Raw genomic sequence first — 15,299 nt, 5'->3', positions numbered from 1 at the left:
CTTTCTCAAAAGATTTACTTAAGTCTATCTCATTTTTTCGATCTAAAATTAGATTGAACTTAATTGTATTTGTTATGACGTTCAAAAGAAGAAGAAGAAGAGCCCGATAGAGTGGGATAGACACATTTAAAACTGAGAAAAAAGGATTTGAATTTCGATTACATGGAATTCTTTGACCTAAAAGGTATGCCAGAGCCATTACTGTTCATTTCTATGGTGACAAAATGTACAATTACTGGTTCACTTTCAGATCACGATTATCGTTGTTACATATAAATGCGTTTTAATTTAAAATGTTTAATTAATTCAGTGTATTTTTTGAACGAATTTGAATTAGAGGTCTCCAATTCGATCTTCAGTGGAAGCAGGATTTTTCCTACCTCCCCTGTGGAGAAGACTGAATGATTTGAGTGTCACTTGCTGTGATTTACAATTCTCTGTACGTAAATACAATTAAAATTGAACTCAAAAAAAATCTAAATTTAAACATGTAAAAAATATTTAAAAAAAAATGCTTTCAACTATTCAATATTTATTTAAAACCGAGTTGATCTCATTAAATAAATTAAACGCATTTCAAAGTAATAAAATATGATCCTCTTATTTTTTAATATAATTTAAAATTGGAATTAATTTTGAGAATAGCGAATTCTTTCTCGGCTGAAGTATAAGGTTAAGTGGCTGGATTTCAGTAGAGATATTGCACTTTCAATTTATGCACGTTTTGTATCTGATTTTATCCCCTTATTGTGTACCATTAATTCGTAATGAATAACAAATTCTTTGCCTTATTTTCAAAATTACTGAAATTAATTGGAACAAAAAATGCGTATGACAAAATGTTATCATTGTAATTATTTAAAGAAAGGTATAGAAAGGCAAACTATATTATTATGATTCCTATAAGTCGATTGCTAATTAATCAATAAAATTAATTGCATTCGTCTGAAACGTTCACTCATGGTTCGAAAGTAACACATTCTGCGTGAGCAAGAAAACTAAAACTGGAGCCATTTCCAAGATTTCTTATTCACTTCCACCCTCTGTCCAAAAGCACTAACATCACTTCCAGAGCTCTCGCTTGCTCTTCCGGCACCCAAAGACCTTCTCCACTTTGCTGACTATAGTCTATATGAATAGCATCACTTTTGCCACCCTCCTCATAGAGTAACACAAAAGATCCCCACAAACCCTCCCTAACATCCTTCCCTTGTATGTTTGATATATAAAACGACCGTTAATGTTCTGCTTTTGCTGCTATTGCTATTCTTATGCTACCATCCCTCATCCTAAGTCCCGCATCTCCGACCCCAAGATCAAAATACATTAAGTGTCGTTCCTAATGTACATTTCGATGTATATGATAGAGATTAAAATTTTCATTTGTAATTTTATGTTAGTGTTTCCGTGATTTCGTAATGTTTTCTTTTTCGTGGTTTATATGCTATGTTCTATTAGATGTTATATATCTGTGAATTTTATTGAAAATACTTCGTGCATCTTCAGAATTATATATTTTAGCCCATTATTTCTATGTTTGCACAGATATTCTAAAGTTATTTCCTCAGATATTTTCGCAAACTCACTTGATTTGTTCGACTTGGGAGTTGTTGTCTGAAGAGTGGAAAAATATACACCTTTTATATGAAACTTTATACTGAATTGCAATGATTATTTAATTACAATATCAACGGTAAACTTTATGACACCTTGCTTAGTCTCTCAGTGTTATTGGAGAAACTACTGGGTATAGGGATTTGTTCCATTAATTACATTTTCCTGATCAAATAAATATTGTGTGACAACTTCCGTCAATTACTTGCAGTTTTAATTGAAAAATACTAATTGGATTGGTGTGGCAAGTACGTCTTTTCTGAATTATTTACAAAATTTATGAGAATATCCTAGAAACTTACAGTACATTTACAAAATTGACTCAATTTTTTTGTCACAATTTTCAGACAATTACTATAAAAAGGGTGGAGTATAATTTTACGCATGCCTGACTTTCAATATAATATTAATAATAATGTAATTTTTAAATAGCCACACAGTAGAAGGTCGAGAATAGGGCAGTTTTACGCAGCTAAACTTTTATTCAAAATTCATTTAGTAAATTAAATGAACCATATTTTAATCAGTTACTTTATTTTGGGTTTGATTTTTTTACCTACCAAAGTTGGTAATTTACTGACCAAAAATATTTTTCCCATCTAAAGACACCGCAAAGCGTCCCAGCTTTGCGGGATGCTCGAACTCACGAGATAGAGCTCTCCACTCTCCATGAATTATTTTTTCCCGTCCTCTTTTGGTGCTTACTGGTAGCATTTAAATTGCTTCATAAATCACAAAAGCATTTAAAATCAATGGATGGTCTGATACTTCAACGTTGAAAGGGGATCCAGAAGGCCCGAAATACTTCTGGTTCATTCAGGAATATACTTCATGAAGCCAAGAAATGATCAAATTGGTAAAGAAATGATCATTCTAGAATGCTCTGGCATGATTTACAAGCATACGGACAAACAAAATTTGTAAATACGAAAAAGATAAATCATTTGCGGATATTTAACCGATGCATTTACTGTTTTCATCGGTTAAAAAGTAGGCCCTCCTAGAGTGGTTAAACTTTGACCTTTAAAAATTCAAGATGGAGTTTTTTTGAGTCATTGTGATGTTTGGACAAAATGTAAACCTGGACTAGGGTAAGTGTGCCAAATTTCGGCATAGTTGCATGCAAGCGCCAAAGTCTCGAGTTTGAAATGAAATATTTTTAACACAAATTGAATTTTTTGATACTTTTTTATAAGGAGAATTGTTAGGAACCTTGTAGACAGTTAATCGTCTTTATTTGCTCTAAAATCATTTTTAATACATTTTAAAATGATTAAAAATGTAGACATAGCATTGGTGGCCTATTCTTCCCACCTTCATTCTCTTAGTTCCTTGCCCTTCCGGAATCCTTCCAATGTCTTTTTCAGATCATCTTGCTCGTCGAAGCGATATTTTTTTTTCATTGTATCTAATGTGCAGACTAAAAATTCATGGAAATTTTAGGAACAAAAAATGTGGCCGGAATTTGGTACACTTACCCTATGTCCGAAACATATCCAAAAATAAAAGAAATCATAGAAGCCATTTTCGAAAAAAAAGATGGTTTTGGAGGAGACTGGGGAGTGGGGGTAAATAAAAATCATTATAATGATCCTTTGGTTGACTTATGGGGGGTCATCGAAGACCAAAAGGTCGTATCTCTTACCATTTGGCCTCTAGATGGGTAACAAGTTTACGGATAGAAAAAAGCTTGGAAAAAAAAGTATTAAAAAGATAGGTTATTTATGGGTACTTTACCGATCCATTACCGATTATGGCCGATGCAGTCCGATCAGAAATTTCAAGACCTTTTCAAAAAATCCAAATTCAACTAAATCGGTTGAACAATAGGCAACCCAAAGTAGTTATATATTTTCTTTCAAAAATTCAACATGGCGATGATTTTACGTCATAGAGATGTTTAGACGAAATGTTCCCCTGAACCACATCCAAAAAATATCAAAAAATAAAAGAAATCGTAGGGGCCGTGTTTGAAATAAACCAAAAGGGAATCTAGGGTAAAGACCTCTGCACATTAGGAGCAATTTTCGTCAAAAAATTGCGTTTTTGAAAAGGAAATTGAGTGAACTGTTGTAGGTGAAAACATCAAAATTCTGTCAAAAATGCATTTTTTGACAGAAAATATAAAAAATTCAAAATAATTATAAATATAGAAAATTAACATAAACAGCATAATGCAAAAATGTGTAATTTCGAAAAAATTACATGCGTGAAACTACCCCCCAAACCCCCTATTTGTATTAATTGTATGTACAGTCCATCCGAGAAACAAACTTAACTCATCTTTTAAGAAATAAAACAAGAATAAAATTTCTGTTTATAATCATTTAAACTATTTTTTCGATTTCAAAAGTGTTTAATTATAATTTTCAAAAATATATTTTGGCAGTGCTCGAAGAGTAGTGAGGAATCGAAAGTCATATTAATGATTTTTGAAAGGAGTTTATGTAATCGAACAAGTCGTTATCTCTTACCGTTTGGCCTCTAACTCTAATATAGTCAAATGAGTGGATAGAAGAAATCCAAGTAAGTTTCTAACTTCTAAAGTTATAGGGGGAAGTAGGGCAGCATTAAAATGGGGATTTTTCACATATTTTAAAATTAAATTGAGCCTTATCATGATATAATTTAGCTGTACAAACAGATTAAGAAGCTAAATTACATTATGATATGGCTTTTGTTTATTTAATCATAGGAGAAAGATCCCAAATTCCAAGCTGCCCCACATTTAAAGGTGCCCCTCTTCCGCCTAACAGTTACTGAATAATAACGCAAAATTCAGTACAGTAATTAATCAAACATGTCAGGGAAATTGTAGAAGGACATTGGAGACATATTAAGCACTTTTATCGTTTGTCAGGGCAGGGATTCTGATTGTGCTAATGACATTGTCATATGACAAGACATGCAGGAAATCATCGGAAGAACCAGAATCTATACTCACGGTTAACTTACGAGGAGTAAATTAAAATGCGCAATGATATCCAATATTCGATAATACGCTGACATTGATGATTTCCACAATAATTATGGCAACTATAGCCCATGGAAAACCTTTAATTTTGTTTTAAGAATTTTTACAGAGAAGTGTCTTGACAATTTTGATTATTTTAATTATCTAATCTTGTCATTAGATTTGAAATAAAATATAACTGTGGTAAATAATTAAAAATATTATAAAATACCGGTGGTAAATTATTACAATATATACTATTGAATATATTATAAACGAAGATTAGAAAGATTTAGCTCGCTGAATGATGGTTTATCATATGCCTAAAATACTGACAATGACAAATAATGTACATTCTATGCAAAATGAATGGATAATGTAAGAATGATTTATTACAGAAAGACAGCTGAAAATATTTAGTTTTCAAAACTGCCTTCCCACTCTTTTTAGAAATGAAAACATTTTTAAATTAGAATTTCAAAGCAATAAGTAGTTTTATTGTCATATAAAGAAAGAGCATTTAAATTCATAACACATTCTTCTTAATTCCTCCAAATCTAACCACCCCCATGCAGCAAATTTTATTTTAGAATAAATTTACGGACCTAAAGATCAAAGTAATTTTTTTAACTATATTTTTTTATGTTTACCGTAATGGGTTCTACACTTTGTGAAAATTCTAAAAAACAAAATTTAGAAGTTTGAAGTAAATTACCTTCTATTTACCAACGATTCGCCCGTGATTTACTTCTAAATGAACTATTTTTATGGACTTTGAAGCTGTTTACGTGAACATATCCAAGTGATTTACTTCAAAATGCTTTATTTTGACGAAAATTACTCACAATGTGTTTACGTGTTTAGAGATATCTTTTTTCAAAACCAAATTTAAGGTAGTTTAAAACCTAGAAAACGTACTCAAGAATCGTAGTAAATACGTTGAATACTTAGTGAATATTACTGTGATAAGTCCTATACCCAATCCCTTGTCTAAATAGTCTTCAATTATAAAACAAAAGGGAGTCCGTGGTGCAATAATTGGTAAGAGCATTCCGCACTTCGAAGGTGTGATATCCGACTCGACTGTCACAGTTATGAGTGCGAGTCCCGCCATATTTCCCATACACATTGTAATCTGAATTAAAATTTTTTAATTGAATAATGTACAAAATGGAAAAAAAGCCTGGTTACATAAAAAAAAATAATAATAAAAAATATATAAAATAAAAGGGTAGAATCGTACCTTTACCTTTTTCTTCAATCGATTTTTAGTAAGATTAAGATTCAAAAATTTTCAAAAGTAGCTCAATGATTCAATTGCAGAGATAATTTACAACATGTTAAAGCTCAATTCCATTTAAAAATATAAGAAAAAAAACCCAATCCGGATCGAAAGCTTTGGGAAATATTAGAAAAGTGTAGGGGAGACCGGGGTAGAATTATCCACGCATGGTATTAGACAGTGCGATGTTATAGCCTGCCTTAGAAGAAATAGTGAAGAAGCTACTACTTATTTGAAGAAAAGACATCCCTTCCTATTCATTGAAATTTTTTTCAGCCTGGTACAAAGATTTTTTGTACAATTTATACGCAATCAAAAATTTCATTTGTCGGCTAATTCTACCCCGGTCTCCCCTAGTGTTTCAGTTTTGAGATGACTCCATTTTCGCTGGCTATCACCGGAAAATCTTCAAACATATACTAAACATATACGAAGAGTTCAGTCTCTTTCCTGACTCTTCAATGCCATCCGGATCCTCAGGCAAGCCCATACTATTCTGCTAATTCTAATGTATAATCTTAATTGCTCGAATATTTTTGAATCATTCCTAATGGTTTTGAAGGTACAACGTTAAATAAAAGCCTATACAGAGAGTATATTTTTCAAACGATTGGGACAAGTTGGGACTTTGAAAAGGTTTGTGAATCTCTGACAAGTCTTATTCGGTTACGGATGTGGATTCAATAGTATTACTTTTAACCTATTTTTGAAGATTTATCGGTTTAAAGCTATTCTGACCAATTCTGACGCAGTGTAAAACAGAACTTTACGAAATACTTTAATTACAGAATATTTTCCACAACTTTATTATTCTGGATAAATGCGACCATTGCGCAAAGCTGAGAGGCTTTGGCATTAATTTTCATATATTATTCACAATTTATAAAATGTACAAATTCTCGGAAAAAAAAGGGTTAAAGATTTAAGGATAAAGAAATAAGGAAATATCTCACAATATTCTCTTCTTCTCCTATTCATTGGATGAATTGTGGAAAAAAAATCATAAAATTTTCACTTACAGATGATTGATTACTGTCCTATTGTCGTAGAGCTTTCACTCTTTTCTCGTTTCACTTCCGTGTATTATGTCTTCTTTCATCGCAATTTCGAAAGCTTTTCCTTACCACTTTCACTGAAAACTAATGCCATATACGAGTCTCTTGGGGGAAAAAAAATGGAAAATCAAATGGATGACTACATTGTGGATTATAGGAGCTTAAATGGGAAGGGAAGGAAAAGCTCATGGTGAGTGCAATTAATTGAACAAGGAGAAAAATGAAAAGTTCACATATTATTAAAATCCAACAGAGCGTTCAAATTAGAAGGATTTTGAGAGTTAGAATGAATCAGCGCATATATGACTATATTCTTCCTTACTTAATACTTTAGGTATACCCCTTAGAACACCACATAACAAAATTTTCCACTTTACATGGGGTATGGGTCATTTCGGGATTTAGCTTTCCGCCCACTCTGCAAAAACCCATTCTCTAAACTTCAAAAGCTCTGTATATCCTAACACTGTGGCTTAACACTTCTGTTTCTCTCTCTCTTCCCCTTTTCAAACTTCATCTCTCAACGTCATTAAATGTTTCCTGTCATGCATTTTAGAGCAATTAACTTAATTAATTCAAAATGTATGTAATATAATATCCCTCAATATTTTAGAAATTGTCTTGCAACCGTATTTTTCTTTGTATTAACAATATTACAAAAAAAAAGCACACATACATTTTCATAACAACATTTTAATTGTAAATGATTATTATTTTTTTCATTCGTGTGATAACATAAGGTAAATAATTTCACCAGAAATAATGAAAATCATGGGATATTTGTCTGGAGAATTTCAGTCAATGATAAGGTGAATATTCAGAGTAATTTAGAAACTCACTAATTAATTTCTGAATATTCATGTATCACAAAACGCTCTAATACATTTACTTCAATTTAAATTTTGTATATATTTACATGATTATATTTCAGTAACAATGTACAAACATGGCTAAGCAATAGATATTTTGTACATTTTATGGATCAAGCAAGTCTTCTTGTATATGCTTTGATGATTATTTTAATCATGCCAAAAATATCTATTACCTATTTATGGCAGAAACTTTAAACTGGAACATCATGTTTGGCAATTAAAAATATTTTGGAACACTGAATATTCAAGTATTCCTGAAATTGGTTTATAATTTTGCCCAAAATTGAATATTTAATTTTTTCAACATAATTTTAAAATATCAAAAAGAGCGTTTACAATACTTTAATATTCAGAACATCAATGTTTCCCTCAAAAATGATTTTGTATTTAAAAGAAAAATCAAACTTTTTGTATGTTCATAAACTGAAAATAATTCCAGCCGAATGTTCACTAAAACACTGATTTTTCTATGTCCTTGAATATATTATGCAATTCGATTTCATATGGCATCATGTTATTTGCAGAAATGCCCCAAGGGTAGATTTTCAATTTGCACTAACAAATAATTCTAGATTTTATATTGGTAAATATATTCCAAACCACTTAAAAAGATCTGCTCGAAAAAGCAGTTGCAAATCAATTGTTCAATATTCATTTTTTCTAAAATTATTTGCAATAGAATTCCAGCAATAAAAAGATACTGTTCTAAAGAGAAATTATTGCTTAAATCTATTAATAGATTTTGAGCAATTTTCTCGCAATCGAAAAAAAAAGAGTCTTGGAAAATCAGTACAGAAATTTTGGTGGTAAATAATTAAATATCCATCTACCAAATTGAGATGCTTATCATAGGGGGTGGGAGCCTAAAGTAAAAGAAAATCAGTGGGCTACAAATCAAGGATAAAGAAATCAGTGGTGACGTAGATTAAGAACCTCTCTCTCACTCATTCTGCATTTACACACCAAAAGACACACAACATACCATAACATGTATAATTACTTATAAACTGATATTTAATGTATATTATTAAGTGTATAGCATAATTAATTCATTAACCATCTCCCCTTCTTATCATGGACTCTCTCTCTCTATAGTTTGCTTTGTGGTTCGGCTTCGGTGTACATAATTGAGTAAAATTAGATGCATTTTCTCTTTTGTATGTTCCAACCCTCAACGTCAAACAGAATAATCAGACATTTGAACTGCAGGGCAATGCGGCCAATTCATCTGAAACGTCAATGGCAACCCAGCCTGGAGGTTCAGTTACTTCTAGGGCTGCGTCCGAAAGTCGATCTGGGCCACCTGGATCGAGTAGCGGAGCCACTGGCACCAGTGCTGGCACGAGTACAGTGACAGGCGCCAAATTCCGCCACGGACTGTTGCAATTGATGATACACACCATTGATCCACTTCATGATGGTAAGTCTTAGAATATCCAAGTTCTCTCTATCAATCTCATTTCTCTTTCATGATTATCATTTCGCTCCTTGGAAATTACAAGGGGCCAACTCACTTTTTGGCGATTTTGAGGTTTTAATGCACTCAGACAGAGAATTTAATAAAATTTCAGATGATATGAGTGAATAAATTTCGTTATTAGAAAAGTTTTTCAAAATTTTACTCTTTATGATTGCTTGCGCGGTTTTGTTTGAAGTCAAGGTGCACAAAATAGATTTATCGTTCAAATTTTTGTGAAACAAGGGACTAACTCAAGCAAGTTGATCCCGTGTCATTCTAATTTCATAAAAATTTGCGCATCATTTAGAATGACAAGGAGCTAACTCATTAAAAAAACATATTTTGAAAGGTAAAAATATGTATTTTTCGATGTTTATAATAATGCTCATACAAATAAAAAGGAAATAAATTGTTTTTATTAACATACCTAATTGAGATAATTATTTATACAAAGTTGAATATTTTATGCTGTCTCTTGAAAAATGGCTCAGATTGAGTTGGCCCCTTGTAATTTCCAAGGAGCGATTTACAATTTTGTGGAAGAAAATATGGAAAAGTTATAAACGATTCACGCAATTAAGGTTCGTTCGAACACACGGGCTCCATATTACACCAAAAAAAGTAAAGAATTGTAAAAATTACTAACGTTCGCATTACTAACTTCATGGTCCATGGTGATGAGTTCCACGATCCAATCTTGCCCACGAATCCCAGTGCAAGTCAAGTGTAACAATGTATTTAGTAAAAAGGAACCGAAATTCGTCGGAAAGTGGAGTCACTTTAAGAAAAAGCCCAACTCTTCCCAAAGCTTTCGGCTCGGTCTCCAAGCCTTAATCAGTGGCTGGAGGGGCTGGAGCATAAAGAGAGCCTTCTTTATTTCCTGTAGAGTGACTCCACTTTCCGACGAACTCCGGTTCCTTTCTACTAAATTTCCCTAATGTCGGTTTTCTCACAATGCAATGTAGGGGAAAGTACTCTCCCTTCGAATGTTCATGCCTTCGAATAACGTGAATTTTCTTTTATTTTCCTAAGAGACTTACACATAATTCTCAATAATTGATATTAAGCTAACTAATATTTAATATAAATGTCTAGGGGAAAGTGGCCTGCCTTTGAATTCGGCAGCCTTTGAATATTTCAATTTTTCTTAAATTTTCCAAAGCAAAAACCCTCGTCTCCAAACTATGGTCAATACAACTAATTATTTTCTATTAACTTCGATTAACAAAATAGAATTTTTGCTTTGGAAAATAAGAGAAAAAAATAAATCTTCAAAGGCTGCCGCATTCAAAGGCTGACCACTTTCCCCTAAGTCACTTAGGCAAGGTAAAAGAAAATTCACATTATTCGAAGGCATGAACGTTCGAAAGATATATGACTTACGTGTTTCTTCCTTAATTATTCTATGTTAGTTTCCTTTGAACATGTTAAAAGTCTTTTTAATCAAATTGTGTAACCAAATTGTTCAAAACGTGTCGTAGAATTGACGAAGGAGACATCGTATTCGCGAAACATTGTAGCGAATAAAAATTGAAAGAAGCGAAGAAAGATCCTAATCCGTTTTCCCTAGATATTGCACTCAACCAGACCGTGCATAATCAAAGGTTCTATTACTAAACTTCACAAAGAGAGTAGCACATATACATACAAGATACAAATAATCCCTCGATTTTTCCACAGTTCATTTCCACCTTCCGCCCCCCGGCGACCACTTTTCCCAATATACCCTCGCGTTTCAGACTATTTCTGAGAAGTTAATTCACGCTGTTTATCCGTCCGTCTGTCCGTCCGGCCGCTATCACGCCTGGAGGCCAAACGGTTAAAGATAGAGATTAGGGATATTCTATTGAACGTTTGAACTGGCGTGATTAGTGTATAATTGAAGATTTTCCGGTGATCGCCAGTGGGAATAGAGCTACCTCAAGATTAAAACACTTTTTTTTTTTCAATCTTCTCTGTAAAGAAGAACAAAGAAAAAGAGTCTCTGTATCAAAAATTAAAAATTAAACACAGTGTAGAGAAAGCATTAAAAAAACCGTCCTAATTAATAGTTCCTGATAGCGATGATTTATGTTATAGTAAATACGACTAACGATCTTCAAGAAATCAAGAAACATAGCCTAGTCGACCACTGAAGAAGGCCCATATCAGGACCGAAAGATCTGGGGAAGATTTAAAATAGTGTTTTAATCTTGAGGTGACTCCATTCCCACTGGTAATCACCGGAAAATTTTCAATCATGAGATTTGGGATCTTCGCGGTATCCCGCCCCTCCCCATAAGTCGTCCTTGGCGCCCTTAACATACCCCTCATTGTCCCCCCGACCCATCCAAAACCATGTTTTTTGGGGTTACTATTCGAAAACGTATCTTGCGATTTTTTTTGTCATTTTGGACATCTTTTAGGTATCTTTAAAAACGGTTTTTCAAAAGTTATAAACACTCTAGTGTGCGTATTCCTCAATTGAATGATATTATGTTAGGGCACGATGGAAAGGTCTTGGATTTCCTGACAAGCCTGAACCGATTCCAATCTAATTTTTGCAACTACAGGGAGTTCCGGCTTAATAGCCTCTACACATTGGGAGCAATTTTTGTCAAAAATTGCTTTTTTGAAGGAAATTCCCTGCAGCGTTGTAGGGGGAAGTCAAATTTCTGTCAAAAACGCAATTTTTGACGAAAATTGCTCTCAATGTGTAGACGCCTTAAGTGAAAATGGATAGAAAGCATTTGATATGAATTGAAATGTATGCAATTATTTTTAACGCGGTAAATTAGAAATAGATTTCTTTCTAGGTCGTAATATTGGCATCGAAAATTATTGCTACATCACGCCATTTCCATTTTTTATTAATAAGATATCTCCTGCAGATATGCAATTTTATAATGTGACTGGAGTGAATTCGCGGGCTTTTTTATGGTCCCGAGAATTTCTTTCAAAGCGGAACTCCATGTAATTTTTATCGGAAATTCAATTATACTCCTCCTAAGGAGTTCTTTGCAATTTTTTGAGTGATTTATAAATCGTTTAAAATCGGTTATGAACCAGTAATGTACCGGTTATGAACTGATAAGTTATTTTTGTACGAAAATCAATTCTATTATTCTAAAATTATTTTGGGGGATCTTTTGAGTGATTTATGAATCGATTCAAATCGTTTGAGAACCAGTTAACGGTAAATGAAATGAAAGTACTATAGAGGTATAGTATCAAATTTACGAGTTCGAGCATTCCGCAAAGCTTAAGATGCTTTGCCACCCCTATATTCTACTAGTTAGCTATTAGAAATATCACACAATAACGCGGCTTTAGATTAAAAAATTAGAAATTGTATAATGTATTAACTTGCTGTCGCAATTTGTAATCCTCTGAAGGCTCTAAATCAGAGGTGTGCAAGAAACCGTTGAAACCGAATTAACGTCAAATGAAACATGTACGTCAATGGTCAAAACGCTACTATAACAAACTTATTTTGACGTTAATTCGGTTTCAACGGTTTCTTGCACACCTCTGCTCTAAATATTAAAATAGGGGAAACATTTGATACTTATAGAGTTAAAACGGGATCCAGAAGCCCCGAAATACTTCTGGTTCATTTAGGAATGTACTCCATTTCTGGTTGATCGATTGAAACTTAATGGTATAGGGCAATTGTGAACTATGTCAAGTTCTAGAAGCCAAAATTACACTACTTAAACTAGATTGATCAGTTCTTCCTGAGATAATTTCTTCTTGGGACTTTTGCTCTTCGAGATTTTGATTAACTTGAGATTTTAACCATTTGGAATTTTAATAATTGCGACATTTTAGTTTTTTTAGTCTATTTGGTTTATTTGAAATTTTGAGCATGCGGAATTTTAACTCATTTTGAATTTTGACCCTTCTCGTTTTCGGCTTTTCGACATTTCAGTTTTCAATACATTCGGGGGATTTTAATTTTCAGATCTGGGTTTTTAAGTATATTCCAAATTTTTATCATTCAGGATTTTGATCCAATCTAAATTTTGGCCATTAGGAATTTTGAGTTATACGATATTCATACTATTCGAGATTTTGATCCATCCCGGATTATAACTATTTGGAATTTCACCAATTTCGAACTTTGTCTCTTCGAGATTTTAACTACCACCGTATTAAAAGGGTTCGAAACTATAACCTATAACAACCTATTTTATTTTAAATTTATTTAGAAACTGTAAAAATATTTTTTTTTTTTTTAGATTTTGATATAATAAATTCTGAAAACATTGATTGTAGAAAGTATACCATTTAAATTTTTTCTTGATTTATTCCTGTTAAATAGTTTTCTCATTATTAAAAAAAATAAAGTTGCTTAGCGCTCTAAAGCAAGTAGAATAATAAAGTATTATGCACGTAAATTCGGTTAATTCACAATTTACCATGTTTACCTTTACAAAATCGTATTGAACGGAGCCATAATTTACATTAAGTTTTCTATAATTTTTGAGATTTTTTATTTTCAATATTTCGATGAACCACGAGGAAGTTAGGAAAGTTAATTCATCTAAATAAAGGGGTTATAGGCTAGTAATAAGATGTGTTGAACGATATATTCAGTAAAAAATATATAGATTTCCAATTCCAACAGGGTTCTATATTGAGTTTCTATACTGAGATTCATAATGTTTTATAGAGACGAAAGCTTGTATAATACTCTGTATTTTAAGCCTTATATGGGCCCTCGAGATAAGTTTAAATTTAAGGACAACTTAAAGAAGTTTAACATTATCATTTAAACTGAGTTGTTGCGAAGTATGTTTTATCTTGCCTTTTAGTTTTAAAGAAAATTGATGCCTTAAGTGAGAGATCTGAATGTTGGATAACAAATTCACTTTTAAGTGTTATACATAGATAAAAATCTAAAACCTTTGCTATCCACATATAGTACTCGCACCGTCTATTTCTCGAACTTTTCGTCAAGTGGCGTTCCTACCTTTGAGATTTGACAACTCACTTCGCGCCCGCTGGGCATTTTCTTCTCTCTCCTACCTCAGTTGGCTTTCAGCAGCCCAGCGAGTAAGACGTGGGGAATGTGTTGCTCGGGCGCTCGTTGTGAGAGCACACATTCTTAGTCATGGCCTCCTTCACAGCAGTGAGGAGATGTAAAAATTAATTTTCAGGAGTTATTTTTCACTGCGGCGATGAACGTCGCACACACATATTTGCAAAAATCTCCTCTTACACTTAAGCATCTGTATGAGGAGATGCAAAAATGATAGGGTTTTTTCGTTTTTTCCCTCACACCACCACTGCTGGAAGAGTGTTTTTTTCAGCCTTCAGGAGCTAAAATTCATCGTGTCGCTTCTCTACACGTACGCATGAGTAAAAAGATATTTTCTAGCGTTGAGAAGGCAAGGCACAGACTTTTTCTTAATTAATTGACCCTCTCATTTTTTTTTTGTCAATTTCCCCGCTGTGCTTGCTGAAAATGGAAATTGTCTTTTCCAGTTTTTTTAATTGTCTATTTAATTTATTATAAATGGAAAATAAGAGATTGAACAAAAACCAAATATACAACTTGAACTTCAAACCCCAATAGATCTTCCGTGGCTCAATCGGTTAAGACGTCATGTCTATTGCTCTTTTGATTTTCTTTTATGCGCTCATGTTCAAATCCTACTTGTATCCTGTACTTTTTTGTTTTTTTTTTTCAACATGAAAATGAAGAATAATTGTCCCTAAATTTATTAAATAAATTTCTTAATGTTTCCTGAAAAAAAAATACATTACACCACGATTATAGTGATTTATTCAAATTTTGAGAGCTCGCCTCTCCAAATTTTTGTTTAAAATCGTTTGGGTATTCTCACATGATTTCGTTTTCGGTTACTTTTCTTCAGAAAAAAAATGGAAACTGCTTTTAAATGCTCGTATGAGCTTTCAAATACTTAAACAATATGTTTTTTTTTCTATAATATACTTTATGTTTTAAGAATTTTGAATGATAAGTTCCTCTCGGATTGATACTGTAATCTTTTCTTTGAATAAACCGGAATTATTTGTTGAACAGTAAAATAACTAGTTTTTCTCAATAAAATAATAA

The 15,299-nt window shown here is 32.6% G+C and overlaps 1 protein-coding gene across 8 annotated transcripts in view; it reads left to right on the top strand.

Annotated features, from left to right (window-relative positions):
- LOC129808054 (sodium/potassium/calcium exchanger Nckx30C) overlaps positions 1-15,299 on the top strand; it is a 76,290-nt gene that overhangs the window by 29,828 nt on the left and 31,163 nt on the right. For 6 of the 8 annotated variants that reach the window (XM_055857729.1, XM_055857726.1, XM_055857724.1 and 3 more), the window contains exon 3: positions 8,986-9,196. In XM_055857729.1, the coding sequence (XP_055713704.1) occupies positions 8,986-9,196 (211 nt within the window). Of the gene's footprint in view, positions 1-8,961; positions 9,197-15,299 lie in introns of all 8 variants that reach the window. The other 2 variants (XM_055857723.1, XM_055857722.1) reach the window with 1 other exon arrangement.

Source organism: Phlebotomus papatasi, chromosome 3 (genome assembly GCF_024763615.1).
Source record: "Phlebotomus papatasi isolate M1 chromosome 3, Ppap_2.1, whole genome shotgun sequence".
Classification (NCBI taxonomy): Eukaryota; Metazoa; Arthropoda; class Insecta; order Diptera; family Psychodidae; genus Phlebotomus; species Phlebotomus papatasi.
This window is presented reverse-complemented; position numbering and strand designations above follow the sequence as displayed.